Source organism: Canis aureus, chromosome 25 (assembly GCF_053574225.1).
Source record: "Canis aureus isolate CA01 chromosome 25, VMU_Caureus_v.1.0, whole genome shotgun sequence".
In the NCBI taxonomy this organism is placed as follows: Eukaryota; Metazoa; Chordata; class Mammalia; order Carnivora; family Canidae; genus Canis; species Canis aureus.
The window spans coordinates 45,059,984-45,083,910 of NC_135635.1; the positions used below are offsets into that span (position 1 = coordinate 45,059,984).

At 41.4% G+C, this 23,927-nt stretch overlaps 2 protein-coding genes across 24 annotated transcripts in view; one reads left to right on the top strand and one right to left on the bottom strand.

Annotated features, from left to right (window-relative positions):
* Nucleotides 1-395: 395 nt before the first annotated feature.
* The window catches only part of DCP1B (decapping mRNA 1B), a 54,117-nt gene continuing 30,585 nt past the window's right edge, over nt 396-23,927 (bottom strand). For 3 of the 4 annotated variants that reach the window (XM_077871688.1, XM_077871690.1, XM_077871691.1), the window contains 6 exons: nt 17,572-17,638; nt 15,273-15,408; nt 7,817-7,945; nt 5,463-6,320; nt 2,930-3,178; nt 396-615 (listed from right to left, as the gene is read on the bottom strand). In XM_077871688.1, the coding sequence (XP_077727814.1) occupies nt 535-615; nt 2,930-3,178; nt 5,463-6,320; nt 7,817-7,945; nt 15,273-15,408; nt 17,572-17,638 (1,520 nt within the window). In that variant the 3' untranslated portion in view covers nt 396-534. Of the gene's footprint in view, nt 638-2,929; nt 3,179-5,462; nt 6,321-7,816; nt 7,946-15,272; nt 15,409-17,571; nt 17,639-23,927 lie in introns of all 4 variants that reach the window. The other variant, XM_077871689.1, reaches the window with a different exon arrangement.
* Nucleotides 20,254-23,927, top strand: part of CACNA1C (calcium voltage-gated channel subunit alpha1 C) — a 746,135-nt gene continuing 742,461 nt past the window's right edge. For 15 of the 20 annotated variants that reach the window (XM_077871652.1, XM_077871660.1, XM_077871667.1 and 12 more), the window contains exon 1: nt 20,256-20,793. In XM_077871652.1, the coding sequence (XP_077727778.1) occupies nt 20,655-20,793 (139 nt within the window). In that variant the 5' untranslated portion in view covers nt 20,256-20,654. Of the gene's footprint in view, nt 20,794-23,927 lie in introns of all 20 variants that reach the window. The other 5 variants (XM_077871648.1, XM_077871650.1, XM_077871649.1 and 2 more) reach the window with 2 other exon arrangements.

Here is a 23,927-nt window from a genome sequence, read left to right on the forward strand (position 1 = left end):
GGGGGGGGGGGGGGGAAACGTGCCAACCGAATTTTTACAAATGAAAGGTTTACTTTGTCTGGTAGAAGAAAACCTTCAGTTCCAAGGGCTGGGGCAGGGCTTGGAGGTGAGTCTGTGGGGTGACACTGCCACCTGGTGGCCGGCGTGCACTGTGGCAAGGGAGCTGGCAAACGGGGAAACCACCAGAACTATTAATAAAAAAGAAGCCAAGTTTCCAGAACAGCCCTTCCTACTGAGAGGCTAATTCCTGCAGAAGTGGCCCCCTACATGTAAGGAAAAAAATAACTGAAGCTTGGAATTTGCTGTGTTATATGAGCAAAAAACTTTTTCTATCCACTGGATTCTTGGTACCAAGTGTACTGATTGATGTGATCACAAAAAAAATCTCGACTAAAGAAAATTCTGAAACATTTTACTTCATGTTATATATACTTTTTTTTTTTTTAAAGGGCAGAAACATTTAGGGTAACACCATGGACACGAAAGAACCTTGAGCCACAGGACTTTGAAAATCAGTCTTAAAATGTTTGGCTTTCACATGGTCTTTTTCATGGCTGCTTGTGTCATGCTGAAGAGATAAGCTTCATAGATGATGTTTAAGAAGTTGTCATCGTTCTGGAAAACAAAACCAAGAGACCTGAGAGAATGTGATTTGGCTGGCGGGAACCAAGACTTCCTCTGTGTTGGAGCTGAGCTGGTGTGCTGACACTAAGATGTGCATCTCTACCTGTCTGCTCCAATGGCGGGCAGTCCTTCACTGCACACATGAAGGTCAAGGCCTGGCCAAGTCAGCCGCTGGCCTCCAACAGTCACCACGACAGGTGCTCGGTACATACAGTCCCCATGGGCAGCCCAGCCACATGGCAGTATGGAATGAAAAGACTCGGGTCCTAACAGAAGGCTGCCCTGCGAGGCAATGATCCAGATTAGGGGTTCTCCAAGTTTGCTTAGGAGGCTGCCAGGGCTTCTCAGGTGTCCTCCAAAATCTCCCACAATGTGTACGCTTTGCTTTCAGCATTAGTTAAGATTTACCTGCAATATGCTTCATTTATATCACCAAAACGAGCCTAATTCTCCCAGTAGTTATAGGAAGTTTTTGTCTGGGCAAGTGGGCAGCAGTGAGACTGACTGGTAGTCTCTCTGGGCTCCTCTGCCTGGCTGGGGGCTGAGGGAGAATCATGGGTCTAAACAGTGGTGCTCTTGGTTTTTAATTCTAGAGACTTCTCCTCCCACTCAAATCCTTTAAAGCTTTAGCAATTCACCCACATTTCACATTCCTCCTTCATTCCCTCTTGGCACCCCACGCACAAAGCTAGCATTATTCTCATGCAATGAAAGACAGCGATGCTACCCCTGTTTTTCCTACAAAGTAGCCACAAAGTCTCTGTGTGAGACTGTGTCCTACCAACAGGTGAGGGCTAAACACAGAGTGCATGAGTGACTTTCAAGCATTCATCAGGAAGGTGGTGTCTTCAACATGGGAACAGTAAAGTGTGCAGAGTGGAGGGAACATAAATGTAAATTTCTACCTAGCAACAGACAGGGCCTGCTCTAGAATTTGAGTCTTGGCTCTTATACAGAGATCTTTGGAATCATGTTTTTTTAAATGGAATGAACCAGAAAAACAATGAGAAACTTTCACTTTAAATTTAAGTTTTTTTTCTTTATTGCTCATAAAAAAAGCTTATAGATGTCCTAAGTCGTCACAAACTTATCTTGAATGGGTTGAAAAGGCGAGAAATGTTTTTACCCTGGTATTTGTTCATGAATTAGTATGGCCCACTCCTTTGTGGTTTAGTTTTAGTGGACTGCTCATCTGCTTTCACTCTCAGATGCTGGGTTCTAGCCCCCGCTCCTTCCCTTCTTGCTACAATACGTGGCCTTTAAAACATGTTTTTAATAATAAGAGACCACTGTCTTTTCAACTAGAATAAGACAACTGCAAAGTGCTAGCCAGTTCTCTGAAAGTCTGCTAAAGCTTGAGCCAAGTGCCACAAAAATTTTCTTAAAGGTGATACAAAAAAGACACGTAGCTATGTTAACTGAGGTGTCTGAAGTCTGTCTGGATAAAAGTGTCCCACTTTCCAAGGCCTCACATCTATTTTTCGGGTGTGCTTTGCTAAGTGGATGTCCAAGTGGTGCCACGGGACCTGCCCCTTCCATTCCTGTTACTGTGGTAGTCCAGCCCAGTGTGGTGGGCAGGAGCATTGTGCCAGACCGGGGCTGAATCCTAGCTCCACTGTGTACTTACTAGCTCTCACCTCAGGCCTGAGGTAGCCTGTTTCCTTGTCTCTCCAACAGAAAAAATAATAGGGTTGTTGTATAATGAGTAAATGCATTAATGTATGTAACACATTTTAAGACAGTGTGTGGCACAAAGCTCTCAACCAGTGTCAGCTGCCACACTGTTATCTCCTCACAGAGCTAAGTGAGACACTCATGGATGACAAAGTCTTGTCCTAATTAGCAGGTTTCAGAGTTATCTGTAAAATATGCCCTTAGTCGTACAGCCACGACTTACCTCCCTACAGTTCCCTTCTTCAGCAGTGCACATGAGCTTCCCCTAAATGCCACCACTTGTCCCAGATGGCTCTCACCTCTACTGCCCAGTGGTGAGCTGTCTGGACGCTGTGCAGCACCCACGATCCTTCCAGGGGCTGCTTAACTACACAGCATGCGCCTCTTTCTTTACTGGTAGGTAACAGCTTGGAGGACTCAGTTAATCCTCTGTATTAGAAAATCTTCGATGTCGTGAGATACCCAATCTCATCTAGTTAACAGCACAGCAGCCGCTGGGGTTAGGTGCAATTGTTACATGGTCTCTTCATTCTTGGGGAGGACTAAGTAGGCATCAGCTCACTGACTCTCTCAGAGTGGCAGCCGATGGCAGTGTGAGGAAAGGAAAGAAGAGGCAATGCAGCTCTCCTACCTGGATGAGGTATAGCAGTGCTTCCTGAAGTTGTAGCCTGGTAAGTGGGCTGCTGGTGATCACGGGGGGCTCCTGGGTTGGCAGAGGCAGGAGGAGGCTGCTGGAAGTGGCAGCTGGTTCTTGGCTTCCCAGGGGCAAGAGGCCAGCATCCCTCTCTTTCAGCGGGGCACAGGTGGGTTGTGTGAACACCATGGGGGACATAAGCAGAGAAGGAGCCAGTGTAGCAGGAACATGCGGGGGCGAGGTGGCCTGCTCATGGCAAATAGAGGGCAGCAGTTAAATAGTGGCTCACTGAAAAGAAAGGCAAAGGGACAGAGAGGCCCCTCACTTGCAAGAGTGGATGTAAATGGGTTACAGTATGAATTGTTCCCATTGCACTGGGTGGGAAAGCCTGTGGGAGCCTGATTCCTGCTCAGCTTTCCATGGATTCTCTTTTGTCAATCTTCCCAAGCAGCTCAAGTGGTCTCGCCATCGTGACTATGGCTCCCATGGCATATGAAGCTCACCCTGAGTGACTCTCTTTCTGGTTTACTACTATCGCTCGGCAGTGTGCATGTAGGACTGCTGGCCTCTTCCCCAGTTGTCCACTACTCTGACCTCAAGCTCCAGCCACCAGCGTGAGTTGTCGCACTGGCTGGGGGCACCCACAACATCTCTGCTCCTGATTTCTCCACGTGGAGGACCGTTTCCAGCCTCTCTTTGCCTGGGAGGGAGGCATGCTTATTGGGTGCACCCCTCCTCAGTCCCTTCCTGAAAGGATCGGCCTGCTTGCAGACAGTACACATGACTGGCTTCTCCAGCTCAAGTTTCAGGGGCAAGGAGGACGGGTCGTGCTTGGGCACTGCCACTGACTTGCTGTCACTCCGAGTATGTCTACCTCACGTGGCTAAAGACCTATAATTAAGTTTTCCAATAGCTTTCCCAGTTATGCAAGTGACATTCTGATCCCGGTCTGACTCCCACGGCTAGCTCTCATTTGTTTCTAATGCAGGAGAGAAAGAAGAATGTTACTTATTGGCCTTCGAATGCCCCAAAATAATTCACGAGAAGGGGGTCATAGAGGCCAGGAGTCTAGAAGCTGCTGTGATTTTATAATCACTCCCTCAGTATCTTTGTGGGCAGAAGGAAGCTTAGAGGAAGGCAGGGTGCTTGTTTCCTTTAACTACCCCTAGCTGCCATTTTGAGCAGAGCTAGAATGGATGCCACCACAGCGGGGGTCCCAGCACTGTGTGCCTGACAGACACGCACTGTTGTGATCGGCTCTCCACACCTGTGGGTGCTGAAGAGAAATGGGACTGTGTCTGCAGCAGCTGATGTCAAACTACTAACTCCAGCTTTTGCAGTGTCCCATCTAGTGTCCTAGTTTCCCTCGTGTCCCATCCCACCAAGAGAAAAAAGGAGGTATAAGAGAGAGGGGACGATACACACTGAAGTGAGCATGAGGGTGGCTAACAACCTTTCTTTGAGACTGTAATAAATAATGAATAAGAACACTTTCACTCAGGCTCTCACATATACAAAGACTTATGCTACATGCTCATCATCTTTGTTTTCAAAAAAGTGAAGGATTGTTGAGGAACTGTTGTAAGCTACTTGCCAAAACATGACAAAAGGACCAATGATGACATCTGTAATAAGCAAAGAGAATGTCCTAATTTTTAAACCCAATGCCTTTTCAATGAATTTGTACCAATCCAAATGGGGGAAAAAATCAGTCAGATCTTCAGATGTTACTCACAGGCAAGGAAGTAGCTGTGGTTTTATTGCTGTTCCAAGTTACTGATACAGAGGGTCACCTGCCTTGAAGGACAGAGTGTTTCTAACTGTCACAGTATTTCCCCGACTGGCCCTCCACATGTGTGGTGGGGCGGGCGTGGGGAGTTCGATGGCATACTTACCCCTCTCTCCATCTTCATTAAGTTACACTGGTGATAGAAATAAAAACAGCTTGTACCTCTGAGGAGCTAATACGTTTTTTTCTGTTGACTTCAAGTACCTCCAGGACTACGGGCCCTGTCAAGGTGGTAGGTATGCAAGCCTCATTGCTCGTGACAGGCCCGCAGGTGTGTACCCACAGGAAGCACAATGCCTGGCATGTAGTAAGTGCTCCAAAATATTTACTGAATAAATAAATAAACATTCATGATTTTAAAATAAGAAGAGACCAGGTGTCTGGTATCTCAAATGATTTCAAAGTGGACAGTGAACATTTATGGTCAAAGATTCGGGGTTCTTTCGCATGTCTGTGTTGTTTTCTGTGTCCATGAGCTTCTCTCAGACCTTATAACACTGTGAAGACTTAACTCTACAAATAAAGTATCTCAAAAGGAGGGAAGCCCCCAGATGGCTAAACAAAGAAAGGATTCTCTCTCCAGGCAGAAAGTTATGGTGATAATAAGATGCACAGATATGGTTTCTGGCACCCTGTTCTACACAGAAATGTCCCTAGAGCACTGAAGTGGATTCTAAGTTTCACCAAGTACTTACTAAATATTGTAGCAATACCATCCCCCCCAACCCCACAGGTATTTACCTGAAAAAGAGGAGTCTGCTTCTCTGTGCTGGGTGTCTTGTCCATCCAGGACTCCAGGGCTTTCCCTGTTCTAGAGCTCTGAGTTACCACAGGAAACTTTGCGGCCAAGGCTGGTCGGTTAGACGCGTGCAGCTGCTGCTCCTGCTGTACAATCTGAAGCTTTTTCAGTAACTCTTGAGGGGAGATCACTCCAGAACTGCTAGTCTGATTACCGGACAGGGGGAGCGTTGGTCTTGGATGTGTGGGCTGCTCTTTTCCATAAGTCTGATGTCCGAGTGTCTGAGGTGTAAGGGAGCCATTGAAATACCCCACTTGTGCCTGAGCCGCCAGCCCCTTTACTGGAGCGCCAGGTGCAGCAGTGGGGACAGTGGTGCTGAGGCTTGGGGCAGCTGAGCTGGCAGGTGCTGGTGTGCTAGGGTCATACTTATTCGCTGGCCTGGGGGCACTCTGAAGCTTCTCCAACAGGCTCTGAGTTCTGGAAGTACTTTGGACATGTTGAGAAGTCCCAACGCTATGGGGAGACCCTGGCTGGACAGGTCCCAGGAAAACCTCCCCAGCAGAATGGGTACTGCCATTTCTGCAGGGCCGGTTTTCAGGCAGCTCTGACAGTGGGTGGAGGTCTGCACTCCTGACCATGAGTTTCTGAATGGCTGGACAGAGCTGCTTCTCACTGGGGGGTGAGTGTCTTCTGGGTTCCTCATAGGAGAGGGAGCGTACAACCCCCTGCCTCATCGGAAGTGGCTGCTGCTGCTGCTGGTGGATTGTCTGTGGGGAGCCCACAGCTTCCTGACATGGAGATTTGTCCTGTTTTCCAAAGAGAGCCGTCAAGGACAAGTGTTGGCATTCGGAGTCTAAAGTCTGGAAAAAACAAAAACGTCTGAAAAATGAGTCTACATTAATTTGGTTGTATGGCAGGCTATGAAACATAGCTAGCCTAACTGATGATTTCTTCTATTTTCATTGGATCAATTAGAGAGGATGAAAAAACTCTTAATTCTAATCAATTTTACAAACTTAAGACCTCCTTTTCAGGTAAAAAAATTTCACAACATTCTTAGACGCTCCCACACCCAAGACAGTGGTTATGTTTTAGCATCTGCTGATTGACAGAACAGCTCTCAATGGGCCTGGGGTTCACAGACTGGGAGCCACTATGGTACAAAGTTATAGTTACTAAAAGGGAAATAATCTCTTCAACAGGAAGTCCACCTAACCCTGAGAGTATAAGAAGATGCTGAGAACACTCAGGAACACAAGGAGGTCAGTAGCTTTTGGTAGAATTAGAGAAACTTAGGATAAGTCATTTAACCTAACTTGATCCTTTCAACTATACACCAGTTGCTTTAAAAAAATCATCATATGCATACATACAATCTGCCCTGGCCTCGTCAGTCATAAAGCTACCTCGTTCCTGCCCTGTATCCCCTCCTGCTCCTTCTGTTTTCTGTGTTGTTGGACTAAGAAAACATGAGCTTTATTCTAATGTCAACATATTCCAATTTCTTCATTAAAATAAAAAATTTCCACAGATACCAAACAATAAAAGCAAGCTAAAAGATAATTAGAAAAGATTTATTTTTTCAAAAATTCAATACAAGACTTTCATTAGCCAGTCTTTAGCTCTTTTGGCTTTATGCTCATTCAAAATTGATTTAAATGAATTCCTTAAAAAAACCTGAACCTTTAATGAGGTATAACCAGAGGTAGTGGAAATAGCTTCGTTACATTTACAATCAATAATGGGACTTGCAGAGTAGTGATTTTGTGCTGCCCTATTCTGGAAAATACCTACACTTATCCCCCAAATGCTATCAGTTTTATATATTTAGATGTGAATACAGTGACAAATCAGCAGATCTCCAGGGGAATTTCATAGCACTCATAAGAAAAGGAATGCCATTCTACACACACAGTGCCTAGCACTGTACCTGGGGCAGAGGAAGTGCTCTGAGATGTTTAACTGAATGTTGTTGCCTTGGCTGTCCTTTTCTCAGTGGCCTTGGGAAACCAACCACTGACCTCAGAGGAATGCCTGCCTGGCAGGTAATATTCCTGTCAGTTCTGACAACGTTATGAGTTTACTGTTTTTAAAAAATACATTATCCTCTAAGGAGTTCAAATCCCCAAGAGACGAATGCAGAATATGGTAAATGCCAAAATTAAAAAGTTCAACACTCTTCTAGAAAGAATATATTATTAAAATGAAAACAATCTCAAATTTGAAATCTCTCCTTCTTGGATTTATCCTGAAGCATCCTTGAACAGTACCAGGCTCCCCTGTGACTATACTCTGGGTAGAAGTTCTTTAACAGTCCTATAGAGGCATTACAGATGGAAAGCAGAGGATTTCATACCTGGTTGGGCCGAGGTACCCGCTGTTGCTGGTTTTCGCTGGGCTTCACTGGAATTGGTTTGATGAGATTGGGGTTGTCATAGATGGCAGATGAACTGGTTATCTGTTTTGGCTCAGAACAGGTTTTACACTGAAATCGAAAAAAGAACCTCGTTGTTGGTGTTAAAGAAGCTTTAATCATTTTATTTAAAAATTTTTTTATATGTATATTTTTTTACTGGAGTTCGATTTGCTAACATATAGTATAACACCCAGTACTCATCCCGTCAAGTGCCCCCTTCAGTGCCCATCACCCAGTCACCCCGTCCCCCTGCCTACCTCCCCTTCCACTCCCTTGTTCGTTTCCCAGAGTTAGGAGTCTCTCATGGTTTGTCACACTCTGATTTTTTCCACTCATTTTCTCTCTTTTCCCTATAATCCCTTCCACTATTTTTTATATTCCCCGGGTTTGACAGGTTGCTTTTAGTGATTGATTGAAAAAAAATTTTTTTAAAGATTTTATGTTTATACAATCTCTACACTCAAGGTAGGGTTCGACCTAGCAACCTTGAGATCAAGAGTCCCACACTCCCAACAGAGCCAGCCAGCAGCCAGGCACCCCTTGATCGATTTTATTTGTTTGTTTGTTTGCTTGCTTATATGTATATATTCATTCATTCATTTTAATTAATTATTCCTTTGTGCATTTTTCAAAGGTTTTATTTATTCATGAGAGACACATGGAGACAGGCAGTGACAGAGGCAAAGGGAGAAGCAGGCTTCCAGCAGGGAGCCTGATGCGGGAGTCAGGGCCCCAGGACCCCAGGAAGGCAGACGCCCAACACTGAGCCACCAGGCGTCCCTGTTTCTTTCTTTTTAAGGGAAGCAGACAGGCAACGAGTGTTCAGAGGGAGGGAAATAGGGCCCTCCTGCTGAGGGTTTTCCCAGCCATTTGGACCCAGGTCAGTGTGAAAGCCAAGGGAGCAGGGCCCAGAATCGTTCAAGGCTGAGAATTCCCTTCCTCGATCTACATTTCACAGATGCTTGATTGAAAGTGGTATTGCATGGCAAACGTCCTTTTTTTTTTTTTTTTTTTTTTTAGTAAGTCAATCGGAGAAGGACAATCATTATATGGTTTCATGCTTTAATCTTTATAAAAGAATGTAACTTCTCAGTCTTTATTTCATCTAATTGGTAGCTATTTTTTGGTAGATTTTCATGCAAAAGGAAAATTACTTAATCTCCTCTGATATGAGCTATATTTGAGTATAAATCAAATTCCAATTTAATTTTTCTTAGTATTGCACAATTGCAGTGCCCTAAAATATTACCAACAGCAGCAGCCTGCAAGACCTAGAGGCTCTGAGATACTTGGATATTTGAAAGGCTAAAGATATGCTTAAGCAGCAATAGTTTAAAAATACCAAGTCTAATACTTGATAAACAGCGATAAAAACAAATTCTTTAAATGCCATGTCTGGATTACATTATGGTTTTATTCATCCATTAGCAGTTGACTTAAAATTGGAGAGTTGTATCATCAAAGCAACTGATCCTTTTTGGTCTACAAACCCAAAAGTAAAACTGACTCAAAGCACTGATTTAAAAATTACTAACATCATCTTTATTTAATAATTGACTTTTAACATAAACAGAGTAATTCAAATCTGAGTGTTCTGAGCCACTCCCTACAAATTAAAACTTCACAGAGAAAGACAAGAGACAAGACTCATCTTTTCATACACTGAATCATTATCACACATTAATCTCACCAACCATACAACTGCTAACACAGTAGGATTCACAACACAAAGAACAGCAGTGATGGCACTATCTACCTCGTAAAAACACCAAATAAAACTGAATATAAAACCACTATCTTCTATTCTATAATCTCTATAGCATTGCTAGTTTCAACTGTCAAGGCCTCACGTAAGAAAATATTTCACACTGTCCCTGAAATGGAATGAGCTATAAACATAATCTCGAACCTCAGGAACCTAAGGCTTCCAATGTTTTACAGTCACTGGGTTGTATTTTCTAATTCAAGGATGTAGGAGTATGGGGTCAATCACCACCATGTTCACTTGGGTTTGTACAGTTAATTGTACAAAGGACTTATAATTTTCTTCCAAGAATTCTATCAGTAATTTGGATATTTGACACTACATTAATTGGGGTGTGAAATCCCTTTATGAGTCATAGAATGCTATTTCTAATTCTTAGGTGCATGCTGGTGGTTAATGGTATGGCTGCATGGACCAACTGGCCTGGTTTTCCAAAGACAATAACCAACAAAAGAATACAGCCTAAGATAGAGTCACTTACAAAATTTTAGCATGAAAGCCTTTAACTTCTGCTTGCTATGTAAAAGAAAGTGGATGTTCAGATTACTTTCACTGAATGCCTCTGTACTTTTCCCCCCTTTTTTAAAAAAAGATTTTATTTATTCATTTATGAGAGAGAGAGTGCAAGTGGGGGGGAGGAACAGAGGGAGAGGGACAAGTAGACTCCATGCTGAGTGTGGAGCCCAAAGCAGGGCTCCGTCTCACAACCCTGATATCCTAACCCTGAGATCATGACCGGAACCGATATCAAGAGTTGGATGCCCAATCGACTGAGCTACCCAGGCACCCCTACTTTTTCATTCTCTATGTTCAGGGACCTTGAATTTCAAACAAGGAGAAACAGATTTTTCTCCTACCTTCACTATACATTGAATATCTGGGCCAAGAGGCTGCTCTGTCTCTTGCTATGCATAAGCCCTAGGTAGCCTTTCTAAGTAAAATTTGCTAGAAGCTGTATTCTGTGTCACTATCACTGAAGCCTTGCTTTCATGTAAAAATTGCTACAAATTGCTCAGAATTAAACATCATCTACCTCAATAGTTTGTAGCTCATTTTCCAGCTGTTTAATTTTCTATGCATCTCCTTTTTTTTTATTTTTTCTATGCATCTCCTGACCTAAATAACTTTAAGGCATTTGGAAAAAAAAAAAAAAAGACTTGGAAAGTGTATAATGGATTCTCCATAGAGATCCTGAGGCACTTCTTTAAAGCCCTAAAAACTATGTCACATGATCTCATTTTCTATGTCTCTCTCTCTCTCTCTACTCACACACACACACACACACACACACACACACAATGTACTCAGGCCAAGAGAAAAGTCTGGAAGAAAATACACTGAAAGCATTAAAAGTAGACATCCTTGGGTTATAGGATTATGGATATTTTTTATTTCCCTTTTTTACTTTTTTGAATTTTCTCATTGAACATCAGAAGACACTTAGCAATTTCTCTAATTTCATAAATAAGTCACGATATATTAAAAGAGAGCTATTAATCCTTGCCTTAAACCACAAAATACAAAACAGTCTACTTCTACATACTCAGAACTATATGGCAAAAGATCCTTTCTGGCCCTGGTTCTTTTTCTTACTGAGAGTTGGTGGTTTTATTGTTCATTTAGGTCTCAACTAGAAGTCTAATAGGAAGGAGGTAAAAGGAGGTGAAGTTCAAATTAACATCACGCTACTTTATAGCAGGTTCACAAAAAGCTATTTCTTTGGGGGGAAAAGCACAAAATATTGGCCAAAATAAGGTTCTCAAATTATTTTATTAAATTCATGGAAACAGTTGCATCTGATGTCACTAGGCTTACTTTACCAACATCATATACCCCTAGATCAAAAGTTTTCCTCCTCTTACTTTTTGGGATTTTCATAAATTGAAGCATTCTGAAGTTGGGAAGATCTCAGAAGTCACTGAATTTAATCCCTACCCAGAGAAGTGAGACCTTTTTTCCCCTTGTATCCTAGTATATCATCATGCAGTTTCTTTTTTTTTTTTAATTTTTATTTATGATAGTCACAGAGAGAGAGAGAGAGGGGCAGAGACATAGGCAGAGGGAGAAGAAGCAGGCTCCATGCACCGGGAGCCCGATGTGGGATTCGATCCCAGGTCTCCAGGATCGCCCCCTGGGCCAAAGGCAGGCGCCAAACCGCTGCGCCACCCAGGGATCCCCCATCATGCAGTTTCTTCCTGAATACTCCCAGTGATGGGACAGGTACTTCCTCACATAAGAATTCTGAGGGAAATCTTGTCTTCTCTTTTACCTCTTTCTGTGTTCCCCCTTTCCTGAAGTATCCCAGAGCCATTTTACTCATGATTCTCACATTTTCTGAAATGTCTGTGTATTGAAGAGGGGATACAAACACAAGCAAATATAAAGCAAGTTTGCATTATGCAATGGAAGGTCACAGGGAAGCATTTTTTATCTGGTTGTGCAGATCAAAATAACAGGATGGACAAAGAACATGTGAAATGAGCCCTGAAGGGCTGACCATACGTTGACAGGTAGAAGACTGGGGACAGCATGGGAAGGAGGCCATGAAGGTGCTTTCAGGAAGCAATGTTGTTACTCTGTTTGGCAGGAGTTTTAAATATTGGTAGGGGGCAGTGCAGGGAGAAGGTAGTGAGGTTAGGAGAATAGACTGGGGCAACATTATGTAATCCTTGAAGAATCTGAAGATTCATATGCTACGCAATGAGGAAAGAAGAATTTAGAGCAGAGAACTAAAAGGATCATGCAGGTGCTCATCATCTGGCTGTTAATGGCAGAAGGGATCACTTCTGTTTACCACATGGTTGGAGCAATTAACATTATGTATATAACATGGACTTGAGTTTATAGAAAATCAACTCTATATACTGATTAAATATTTCTGCTTCAGGTCAACATTATACCACAACCAATCTGGGGGGTATGTAATGATGAACAGAACATTGTTTTGACCTCAACAAGTTCATGGTGGGAGAAGTTACTTAACTGTAATAAATGAGGAAGATCAAAATAAATTCTAAATAGTAACAGGCTGGTGATTTCAGTTGAAAGAGTAATTAATCTGAATGAAGAGATCTAGGAAAACTCCATGTAAAAAGTGGAATTTTAACTGGGCCTTGAAGAATATGTACCTGCTGAAGGACAAAGTGAGGGGGAAACACTGCAAGTCATAGGTACAATAGAAAGTAATGGCCTAAATTGTCTCCAAGACCACAGAGGAGGGTTTCTGTGTGTGTGTGTGTGTGTGTGTGTGTGTGTGTCCCGTGTTCTTTTATGAGACAGTCAGGTGCAGCGACAAGAGGAGACTGTGGAGGGCATCCCTGGATGGCTCAGGGGTTTAGCACCTGCCTTTGGCCCAGGGCGTGATCCTGGAGTCTCAGGATCGGGTCCCACATCGGGCTCCCTGCATGGGGCCTGCTTCTCCCTCTGTGTCTCTGCCTCTCTCTCTCTGTCTCTCATGAATAAATAAAATCTTAAAAAAAAAAAAAAAAAAGAGGAAACTGTGGAGAGAGGCTCAGGAAACCAAAATATACTCAGAGGTCCTAGAAGCAGGAGGCACAGCTCACCCTGCAGGGCCACCTGTGGAGGCCTCAGGGTGGGCAGGAAACACCAAGCAGGAGCAAGGGGAAAGCCAAGGCAAGAGCCTCTATGGGGGTTGCTGCACTTTAGGATTGGCTAGTTGGATAATTTTCAGTAGGCTTTAAACACTAGGGTGGTCTCTAGTCCCAGGACCTGAGATGACTAGGGCAGAGGACTAGCCTCCTGGGGTGCGGGGGTCAGATAGAGGAGGGACATCGCAGGGTGGTTAGTTTGCAAGTCAAAGGCAGCCTACTAGCTAGCCCAGGGGCAGTCAACTGGGTGACTCAGCTCTTGATCTCAGGGTTGTCATTTCAGGCCTTGTGTTTGGCTCCATGCTGGGATGGAGCCTACTTATAAAAAAAAAAAAAACAAAAACAGAAACTTGGCTAGCCCAGGGAGGAGGATTCTGGTCCCAACCAGAAGACTTTTAAGATGCCAAAACACCATAAAATAAAAATAATAAAATATGTGTGTGTGTGTATGTGTGTGTGTGTGCGCTGAGGAGGGAGGGAGAAGAAAGAAAATAATTTGTTCAGTATTTGCATTTATTATTTATTGGCCATTGTTATGCTGCCTCACAGAACCTAAGTTCCTGGAGGGTAAAAATGTCATTATTTTTTAAATTTAAAATTTTTAAATTTTATTTATTTTTTTAAAAAAAGACTTTATTTATTTATTCATGAGAGACACAGAGAGAGAGAGAGGCAGAGGGAGAAGCAGGCTCCATGCAGGTAGCCTGACGTGGAACTCAATCCCGGGACTCCAGGATCACGCCCTGAGCCTAAGACAGGCACTCAACTGCTGAGCCACCCAGGCATCCCTAAATTTTTAATTTTTAAAAAAAGATTTTATTTATTTATTTGACAGAGAGAGTGTGAGACAGCATAAGCAGGGCGAGCAGCAGAGGAAGAGGGAGAAGCAGGTTCCTCAACGATCAAGCCAATGTGAGGCTTGATCTTGATCCTAGCACCCTGGGATCATGACTAGAGCTGAAGGCATATCCTTAACTGACTGAACCACCCAGGTGTCCCCAAAATGTCGCAATTTCAGATTAATCTGACATAGTACAATCAGGTAAAATATAATTAATTGATAGTTGCTAAGTCATTAGAATGTTTTTTAACAGCTGCTGAAGAATTAAGCAAAATGGAAAATACAGAAATCATTGTTACTGACCGCATATGAGATTAAAGTGTCTCTGTCCCAGCCCTCTGATCGAAGGACAATGAAACTATGATTAATTCGTATTCATATACATTGAGTCAATCAACAACCATTTATTCAGCACATATGTGCCAGGAACATAGAAGACAACTAGGCTTATGAAGATGAATACAGGGTGTTCTCTGTGCCCAAGGAGCTCACAGTCTACCAATCAAGGGTAAGTCAACCATCAAACCAAAGGCATCCTGGAGAAACTTGGCCAGTTGTCCTTTAGCATGTCCCACTTCATTCAGGAGTTTTCTGATTGCTTCCTTGGTGCCATTTGTTTTCTGCCTGCCTGTCTCCTCTCTTCCCTTTTATTTTCTGTAAATTCGTAAGTTTAAGAAAACTTACAAAGTGGATGACTAGAGTGTATCATGCTAAGTGAATTAAGTCAGAGAAAGACAAATACCTTATGATTTCCACTCATATGTGAAATTTAAGAGAACAGATGAACACTGGGGAAGGGAAGGAAAATCAGGACACATACTTTTCCATTTGTTCAAGTCTATTTTTATGCCTATCAGGAGTGTTTAAACGTTTTCTTCATAGAGGTTTTGCTCATTTCTTGTTCATTTTATTCCAAAGAATGTTATATTAATAGTTGCTACTGTAAATGGTGTCTTCTAGGAAAATTTCTGACTGGATACTATTTGCATATAGGAAGGCTGCTGATTTCTTAGGCTACCTTTTCATCCACTTAAAACAAATGGTCTTCTTTAGCCTGCTAAAAGCAAATAGAGATTTAATTTTTCATTCAATTTTATTTGGTGGAAGGAATAAGCCTTTCTCAACAAGCATATTACCACCGTAGGATTTAAGTATGTTTCACAAGGGAAGACAAAAACTCACCTTGGTGTATTCATCTTTGGCCTTGGTGAGCATTCGTAAGATATCTACTTCCTTGCCCTCTCCTGAATTGAGGATCATTGGGGAGTTTCCTGCTCCAGTTCCCTGATGGGCTTTCAACTGTTCATATTGAGTTAGGCTAGAAAAATAGAGGTGAAAATCCACACAAGAAAAACGAACTTAAGTGGCTTTTAAAACCATCTAAGTCCCACTCACTTGTTTTATCTTGTTATAGTCATAGTGGAAGTAAGACTGCTTAGGAAGTGAAAGAAGAGTTGAGATCCTGAGTATACTGAGTACATGTATGAACCTAGAGGAGGAGTAGGCAAACTATGTCCTAGAGGCCAAATCGGGCCCACTACCTGTTTTTGTAGAGAAAGTTACAAACAGCCACAATTACTGGTTTATGCGTCACTTACACTTACGGCCAGCTCTCACACAAGGCCTGCAGAGTTGAGTAGTTGTGACTCGCAGAGCTGGAAATACTATGTTTTTTTTGTTTTGTTTTGTTTTTTTTCCAGAAAAAGTCGGCCAACTCCTCATTTAGAGCATTCTTAAAAGGACTCATTAATTGCTGAGGAAACCCAATTCAGAGTTCTCAAACACTGAGCAAACTGCACGGCAAATCGAGATTCCCCTCCCTTCCTTGTTTCAACGTGCCTTGAAGTCAAAGCAAAATTGATTTCAGCAACTCAAATCCTATAGTCCTCTGACAACTTAAAACAGCGAAGATTCCATTCTAGAAGACAGGGCATTAAAAAAAACTTAGAGCAATGAAGAGGTCTTCTGTTTCCCTGAAAACAATACAGGAGGGAGACCAGGTTGCTCCTATATGGTGCTAGGTGACACTGAGAAAAACACCTTTTCCTTTTGTGTGCTTTGACTTTCAGCTCAAATTTTTATAATTGCCATGTCATTTATGGTAAAAGAGACCTGAGAACTTACGGGGAGATTTAATTCTGAAGGGCTCAGAATCCACACATATCAGCTGCTTATTGCTAGTCAACAATCAATTTTCTGCCCCAGCTGTTAAGTAATTACTGCAGAATGCTAACAATTTGAACATGGTCTCTTGGCTGAGCCACAGAGTATTTTTTCATCTATATGAAATCCTGCTATTATTATCCGTTGTACGGTTTACAATAACATGAATGTGTTAGGAACTAGTTGTTATGGGGGTAAATACTAGTTTGAACACACTTAATCACCATCTGCAACATGAGCTGGTTACCTACAAATAGTTATCGCGAGCTAGATTTTCATAAATCTATTTATAAAAAAGTGTTCCCCACACTTCATTTTGGGGGGGTCACTTTTTAGTCCTTTCATTGCCCCAGGATTTAAAATTGGAAAATGGTTCTTCTACAGATGGAGATGTTTTGTCAAATGTGCATGGGCAGCAGCCAATACTGTGCGTTAGGAGGCCAGTCACCGGCTGAGATGCCAGTCATGGGCTGAGATGCGGCATATGTAGGAAACTTAATTCATTCTGAGGCTCTAAACCATCCCCATAAAGCAGGGAGATAACTGCCTCCTAGGGAGCAGCCTCAGGGCTCAAGGACTGATCAAAGAATTGCCCAGTCACAAAGGAGACAGCACGCTTACCTGGGCCTCCCTTTCAGTACAGTCAGGGGAGCCAACAGTAGGACAGGCAGACCCTGATTTAGTTTCCCCAAACGCAGTTGAGACAAACCACAAGGTATCAGGAGATTAAAAAGAGACTAGCAATAAAAAAAGGGACTGCTTACTAATTACTAAACTGATACTAACACAGATATTTCCAATCAGATTAAAAATAGAGTCTATCCTAAGTACTCAGAGCATTTGAGATGGGGGGAAACTGAGCTTCCACAACCATGGATTTGCAGTTAAAGGAAATCGTTGAGGGCGGGAAGGAAATGAAAGATCTTAGAGAAGGTGTAGCAGCCTTTAAAATTTCCAAATGTTCTTTTTACTGACAGCCATACTGATAACTTTTCAGAGGAAAAAGAACCCTGCTGATTTACAAATGAGGAAAACATTGAAGAAAACTGCCATCTGGAATAATTCATATTATAGATATTTCACACATGCAGAACAAAAATGAGATGAACCATTCTCCATGATAAATCTTACCTACTGAAAATGTAAAAAGTTGTGACTTATGTTTATTTTTCATTTAAGTAATGGCAAATGTTTTCCTAGCCATGGTGGGAAGGACTGCTGTGAGAGATGTATTCTGCTAAGAGTATAGTGGAGTTACACTGAGAAACACAAACAAAAGCATCATGTCCAGAAAAATACTTAGCCTTTCAGCACCTACTTTTTCATAAGCTCTGCAATTCTTTGGCATTCTTCCTTATCATAAAACCAAATCCCATAAATGGACACTGCAAAAAGCACATCAAACAAATTATGAGCACCTTCAAAACTACAAAATGGAAAGAAATTCCTTGCCAACTTGAAGAAAATACATACTTAGGGATAAATGAAACCAATCACTTAAAGTTTAAGCTTGAAAACCTAGTGTTGGAATTGTCTAAGCTCACAGAGAACTCTGAGTGGTCTTACGCATATGCAGATACACACGGTCCCCAATTAAGTGCACTGTCTCTAACAACATAGCACCTGAACGTAACAGGCATTTGGCAAATGCTTAAAGGAGTGAATACAGATTTCAATCTGTATTAGAAATCAGAATTTCTAAACTCCTGGCTTTGAAATGTCACTGTGTCCAGACTTCATTTGCACATTTTTACACATACTTCATCTTTATTGTGAAGTATCCAGAAACTTGATTCACAAAATTAGGCCTAGAAACCTCTCCCCGCCCTCTTCCTTCCACGAATATGTTCACCAAAAAAACTAGCTTTATTAGCCACAAGTTAGGACAGAGTATAGATAAAATTCAACAAGTCTCTGACTTCAAAATGCCCATATGGAAAATTTACAACTGTTGAAAGATGAGATGTGACCATGACTTAATCACTTAGTAATGAAAGAAAAATGTGGTATAATGTAGCTGCTATGGATTCACTTAACAATTTTCAAATAAACTGTATACCTTAGTATGTGCCTATCTACATCATTTTTATAGCAAAGGCTAAATAGTTCAAAATACTTATAAAGATCCAATTGAGGATCTGGTGGTATTAATCATATAAATAATGCATTAGCTACAGATATATTTTCAAAAGCTTCTTGAAAACAGCAGAAATATTGTGATAGGGCAAAGAAAACCAACAAAATATGTTATTTAAAGGAAAAACGTTTAAAAATTTAAACATTCAAAATATTTAATTATGTGAATATTATTTGGTCATTAAAACAGCTGTGGGGATCCCAGGGTGGCACAGCGGTTTGGCACCTGCCTTTGGCCCAGGGCGCGATCCTGGAGACCCGGGATCGAATCCCACATCGGGCTCCCGGTGCATGGAGCCTGCCTCTCCCTCTGCCTGTGTCTCTGCCTCTCTCTCTCTCTTTCTCTCTGTGACTATCATAAATAAATAAATAAATAAATAAATAAATCAATCAATAAATAAATCAATAAATAAACAAACAAAACAAAAGAAAAACAGCTGTGATGCTTTGACAGCCCCCCCCCCCAACCTGACCAATGGCTCAGTGTGGGATTTCTGCTTCTTGTCAGTAATGACTCAGATAACAAAAGCTTCAAGAAATGTCTTCTCAGTACTATTTTAAGGAGATATTTTTAAAAGGAACCCTATAAATTTGAATTACTGACTTGCCAAAAGGTGGCCATCGGGTTTTAAACTTTTTATGATTAGTGTGCCAGGAATCTTTATCTTACCAATCAACATGTGAAGAGGGGAAAAAAATGTAAAGAACCGTCTAGCATTTTCTTGAACAAGACCATTTTATTCTCTTAGAAATACATACAAATATCCCTCTTTAACACATTGATAATCTTTTGAAAAAAGAACATCTGATTTCTGAAGCCTATGTGCTAAGACAGCCTTAATATCAAAAAGAAGTTCTTTCATCTCAAAATCATTAAATGTGTATCTTAAAACTTTTCATTCAAGGTTGTTTGCAGACCATAGACACTAATGCCTACTTTGGTTGCCTACACATATTGCTACACACTAACCCACCTAGCCTTGTGTCCCTATAAGAAAAGTACATTGGATCACCGACACTCAAAGACAATAAATCTGAATACTTTTGTGTTATGATGGTTTTAATCTTAGTTATAAAACTAGCCGCCTACCCTACTTTTTGATTATAGTGATAACTTCCTTTCCTGGGAGACTGGGTTTTCCAAAAGCATCAAAAAAGAAAGGTGGTAACAGGGGAGAAAGACAGCATGACTAAGAAACCTCAGGTCCCGTGGCAGCAGGGAAGCCAGCCATTTGTGCCTCATCTGTAGGATATTAGAAATGTCCTGAGTGTCATTTTGTTTCTATGTTTGATGTTACATATTTGTGGCATTTGACATAAGGAATTAGGTTTTCCTAAGAGTGGAATGCCAAGGAAACTGTTGATACAAACAGAAAAGCAGTTTGACAACGTCATTATCATGAGATAACTGAAATGCAGATTTAGGCAGGAAAAATGCTATGAAAACATCTTTCCAACGTGAAAACCATGTTTGTAATACTATTTAAAACACTGGAGATTTCTTTAGGACCTAACCATTTATCTCTAAAACAACATGACTTCAAGATTAAAACGGCTCATTCTGAAATAGCACTTTCATCCCATTTAATATTCAGTTTGAACATAAAATGTAACCAGTCAGTGTAGAAAAAAACCAGATTTACCAACAGTCCTGGCACCAAGATAAAATGTCAAACTGGGCCTAAGTTTTTTCTCCTTAAAATAGTTTTGCGACTTGGGTTGCATTCCAGCGGGAAGGGGGCAGCAGGCCCATGAGCGTGCACATTCCAACCGAAGTTTTCTGCCTCTGAGGCCCAAGGCCTCCCAACCCCTGGACAAGCCTATCGCTCTCCTGCACAAGAGGGTATATCAAAGCAGCTCGTGGTGATATATGAAAACCAGAGATCATCACGCCTCAGGGAGGTGATGAGCTGACATGCTGACAGAAGCCATTTACCTCACGTCTCAATTCCAGTTTTCCTGTAGAGCCACTGGGGGAGAGGCCCATCTTTAGGTGGGCAGTGAGTATGGCAGATGAGGAAGGAAAAACTCGTTGAAAAGAACCCAAAAAGAAGGTGTGGTTTTTCAAATTCTAAATCTGAAAAAGTAATCACTGTGACCTAAAGTTGCAGCGAGGTGACATGCGGTTTAAGCCCGTGGAACGCTTAAAACGTTACTGTGGGAAGAATCTCTGGGCTTTAGGAAGTTACAAGGGGAGAAGCTCCCGAGGAAGAGATTTATTTCCTTAAAAAATCTGACCCGTGAGCACACATCTGGAAGTTGACCATGCTTCGAGCCTTTGGCCAGCCCTCTGTGCCTGCATACCAGCCGCTTTCCAGCCACTCTGCTGCTGAAGCAGAGGTGAAGTTTAAGGGCACTTTGGTGCATGAAGCTCAACTCAACTGCTTCTACATCCCTCCTGGAGGTAAGAAACCCAAAGTGGAGGAAAGAATAGGAAGAACATATTGAAATGTACTCCAAAATATTCTAATGATGTCTAGAATGTGTGACATAAGGTCTCATCCTTTTGGCAATCCTCTTCGTATTTAATGCAGGACTTTTCAACAGCACAGTTGTGAAGTTTTCCCGAAAATCACACTGTCCTGGTCTATCTCATGCTTTGGAAACTCTCACTCAGAAACAAAACCATTGTTTGGGGCAACAGGCAAGGTAATATTGCCTTTATGTATCTATTGCAGCATCAACCTTCCCTTTTCCTTTTAATTTTGTGTGGAAGATTGAGGAAAGCAAAATCTTGTATTAGATTTCATGTCTGAATATTGTTAGGTACACATAGGTGACAGAGCAAGCTGATGGTATCTGATAATGGTATTTTCTTCTTTTTTGATTTCTTCAGCAGAAAAATCTAAAGTTGATAAAATGTTAAGAGGCTAATTAAGAGGTCATCAGAGGCAGTCTCAAAATGTCCTTAGATACACATTCATTTAGAACTCTTAGATTCTGGGCAGCCCCGGTGGCGCAGCAGTTTAGCGCCGCCCGTAGCCCAGGGTGTGATCCTGGAGACCCTGGATCGAGTCTCTCTGTGTCTCTATGAATAAATAAATAAAATCTTAAAAAAAAAAAAAAAAAAAGGAACTCTTGGATTCTTTTTTTTCTTTTTAAGATTTAAATTTATTAAAAAAAAAAAGATTTAAATTTATTTATTAATGAGAGACAGAAGGAGAGTGGCAGAGACACAGGCAGAGGGAGAAGCAGGCTCCATGCAGGGAGCCCGATGTGGGACTTGATCCCAGGACCCCAGGATCATGCCCTGAGCCGAAGGCAGTTGCTAAACTGCTAAGCCACCCAGGCATCCCAAACTCTTGCATTGTTATTAGCATGGAGTGTTAGTTCATTCTGGATGTTCTGTGGGGATTTACCTCATCTAGTTTATGTTCCTAACAAATATTTCTATATAATCTGTTCTTTTAAGACATTTATCATTTGTTCCATATTCTACCCCAAATATCTTTCAACTCCAAATCATGAATGGTAGCTTGCAATTTTTTACCAAGGACTCAGACTAATATTTGTGCAACTTTAAAATATAAAGGCATATTTCCATACAGTTAAGAAATAGATAATACATAACCACATGTAAAATTTAGACAGGCAAGAGAAGGATATCTGATAGGGTAATACTCTCCTCTCTCTCTCTCCCTTTAGCAGTAATTTCACTCAAAAGCACAGGGATATATATTTCTTAGTTGGAATGCAGCAAAGAAGGCATTTAAATTCTTTTTTTCACTAGGAAAACTATGGATTTGGGGTAGTGTGAATTACACAAATCTCTTCTGCGTGCTGAAGGATAAACCAAAATTTTAAAATTCTTTCAAACCCCATTCCTTTCATCAAGTCTTTCCCAAATGAGTGGGATAATAAGCCCAATGTAAGAGCCAAGAGCATCTAATCATACATTTGATGTAAGCATTTGTTTTAGAGACTTCACTCAAATATCATTTTTCTTGATTTATGGTACCATTTCTCTGGTTCAAGTTTCTATAATATTGACACTGATGATGACTGGTTGCTGGTATTTGGTAGTAAGCACACACACACAGCTGTTACCCCCTGAAAGATCGCAAGGTAGCAAGGAAATTAGAAAGTTAGAACTGTGAAGTTTTAGAGCTGGAAGGCAGCTGAGAAGTGTGCAGTTCAATAGCCTATTTCACTAGCGAGGAATGTGTGGTCTCACAAGGTGAAATGACTCAGCTAAAGACGTTTTGACTGGTTCCATCTGTTTGCTCTGAAATATGCTCTTCCTCTAGCCTTACAAATGAAATACATAAGACTGAAACAAGTTTTATGTTTGAGTTGTAGGCTTGATTATAAGAGATGGGAATGAGCCTTCTCTAAAACCAAGGTTCATATGGACTCTCAAGAGGAAAAGAGGCAAAAGGGAAGGGTGGGAGGTGATGAGTATGGAAGGAAGGAAAGAAAGAGGAATCCGAGATTTCTAGTATTGGCCATTCTTTTACGGTGGCGAGTACGAGGACAGCAATCACTCTGCCCATGTACTGGCAGCCACAGATGGAAAACACAAACTATGTTTGGCAGCTCTATGTCGATTCTATACTTCTACCCCATTTGGAAGGCTTTGTACTAAAAATGTTTTTCTTCATCATGTTCTTTAATGCCTTTAAAGTAATGTTCTTTCATTCACCTTCTGCCTTAGCTCTACTGACCAAACACGGACACAATCTTGTAAAACAAAATCTTCACTGGCCACAGAGTCTACATAGCACTGTTATCTTTGGCCCTTGGTCTGGTTCTTTTCATATGACATAGTTTTACTGCACCTCACAAATCAGTGATCCTATGATCTCAAAACATCGGAAGGTTCACGGTAGATGAGAAGCAGTCTCTATTTTATGGGTGGCTAATCCTCATGAACATTTTTGGGAGAAACAGCAGAAAATCTAAATAAATAGTGTGGAGTATAACAACTTTCTTTCTAAATAAGTTAACTTCATTAGAAAGTTAATGCCATAAACAACAACCACAAAAACAATCTCTCAACTAAAGCATTATATAATTTGGACTAAATTAATATGTATCTCCAACTACAAACCAGCACTTATTATTTTGAGAGAAAAGGATGGGGACACCTGGGTGGCTCAGCGGTTGAGTGTCTGAACTTTGGCTCAGGGCATGATCCCGGAGTCCTGGGATCGAGTCCCACACCAGGCTTCCCTGCATGGAGCCTGCTTCTCCCTCTGCCTATGTCTCTGCCTCTCTCTCTCGGTGTCTCTCATGAATAAATAAATAAAATCGTAAAAAAAAAAAAAAAAAAAAAAAAAAAGCAAAGGATGGATTTATCTTTTAAAAAGTTTTTATTTATAGCAAGTGCATGTTATGTTGTTAGACCTTCCTAATCTCCACAGAGGTCATTATCCTCCCCAAATGAGACTCTTGAGGTCTGCTACTTGTCTCAAGTTCATGAAAGGCCAGATGGAATCTCTGCCATGATACACTAACTTCCTAATTTTATTTATTTTAAGGGAAAGTTCCTTTAATCTAAGAGATTTAACAGAGTATAAATAGCCTTTTTAAAAAGGA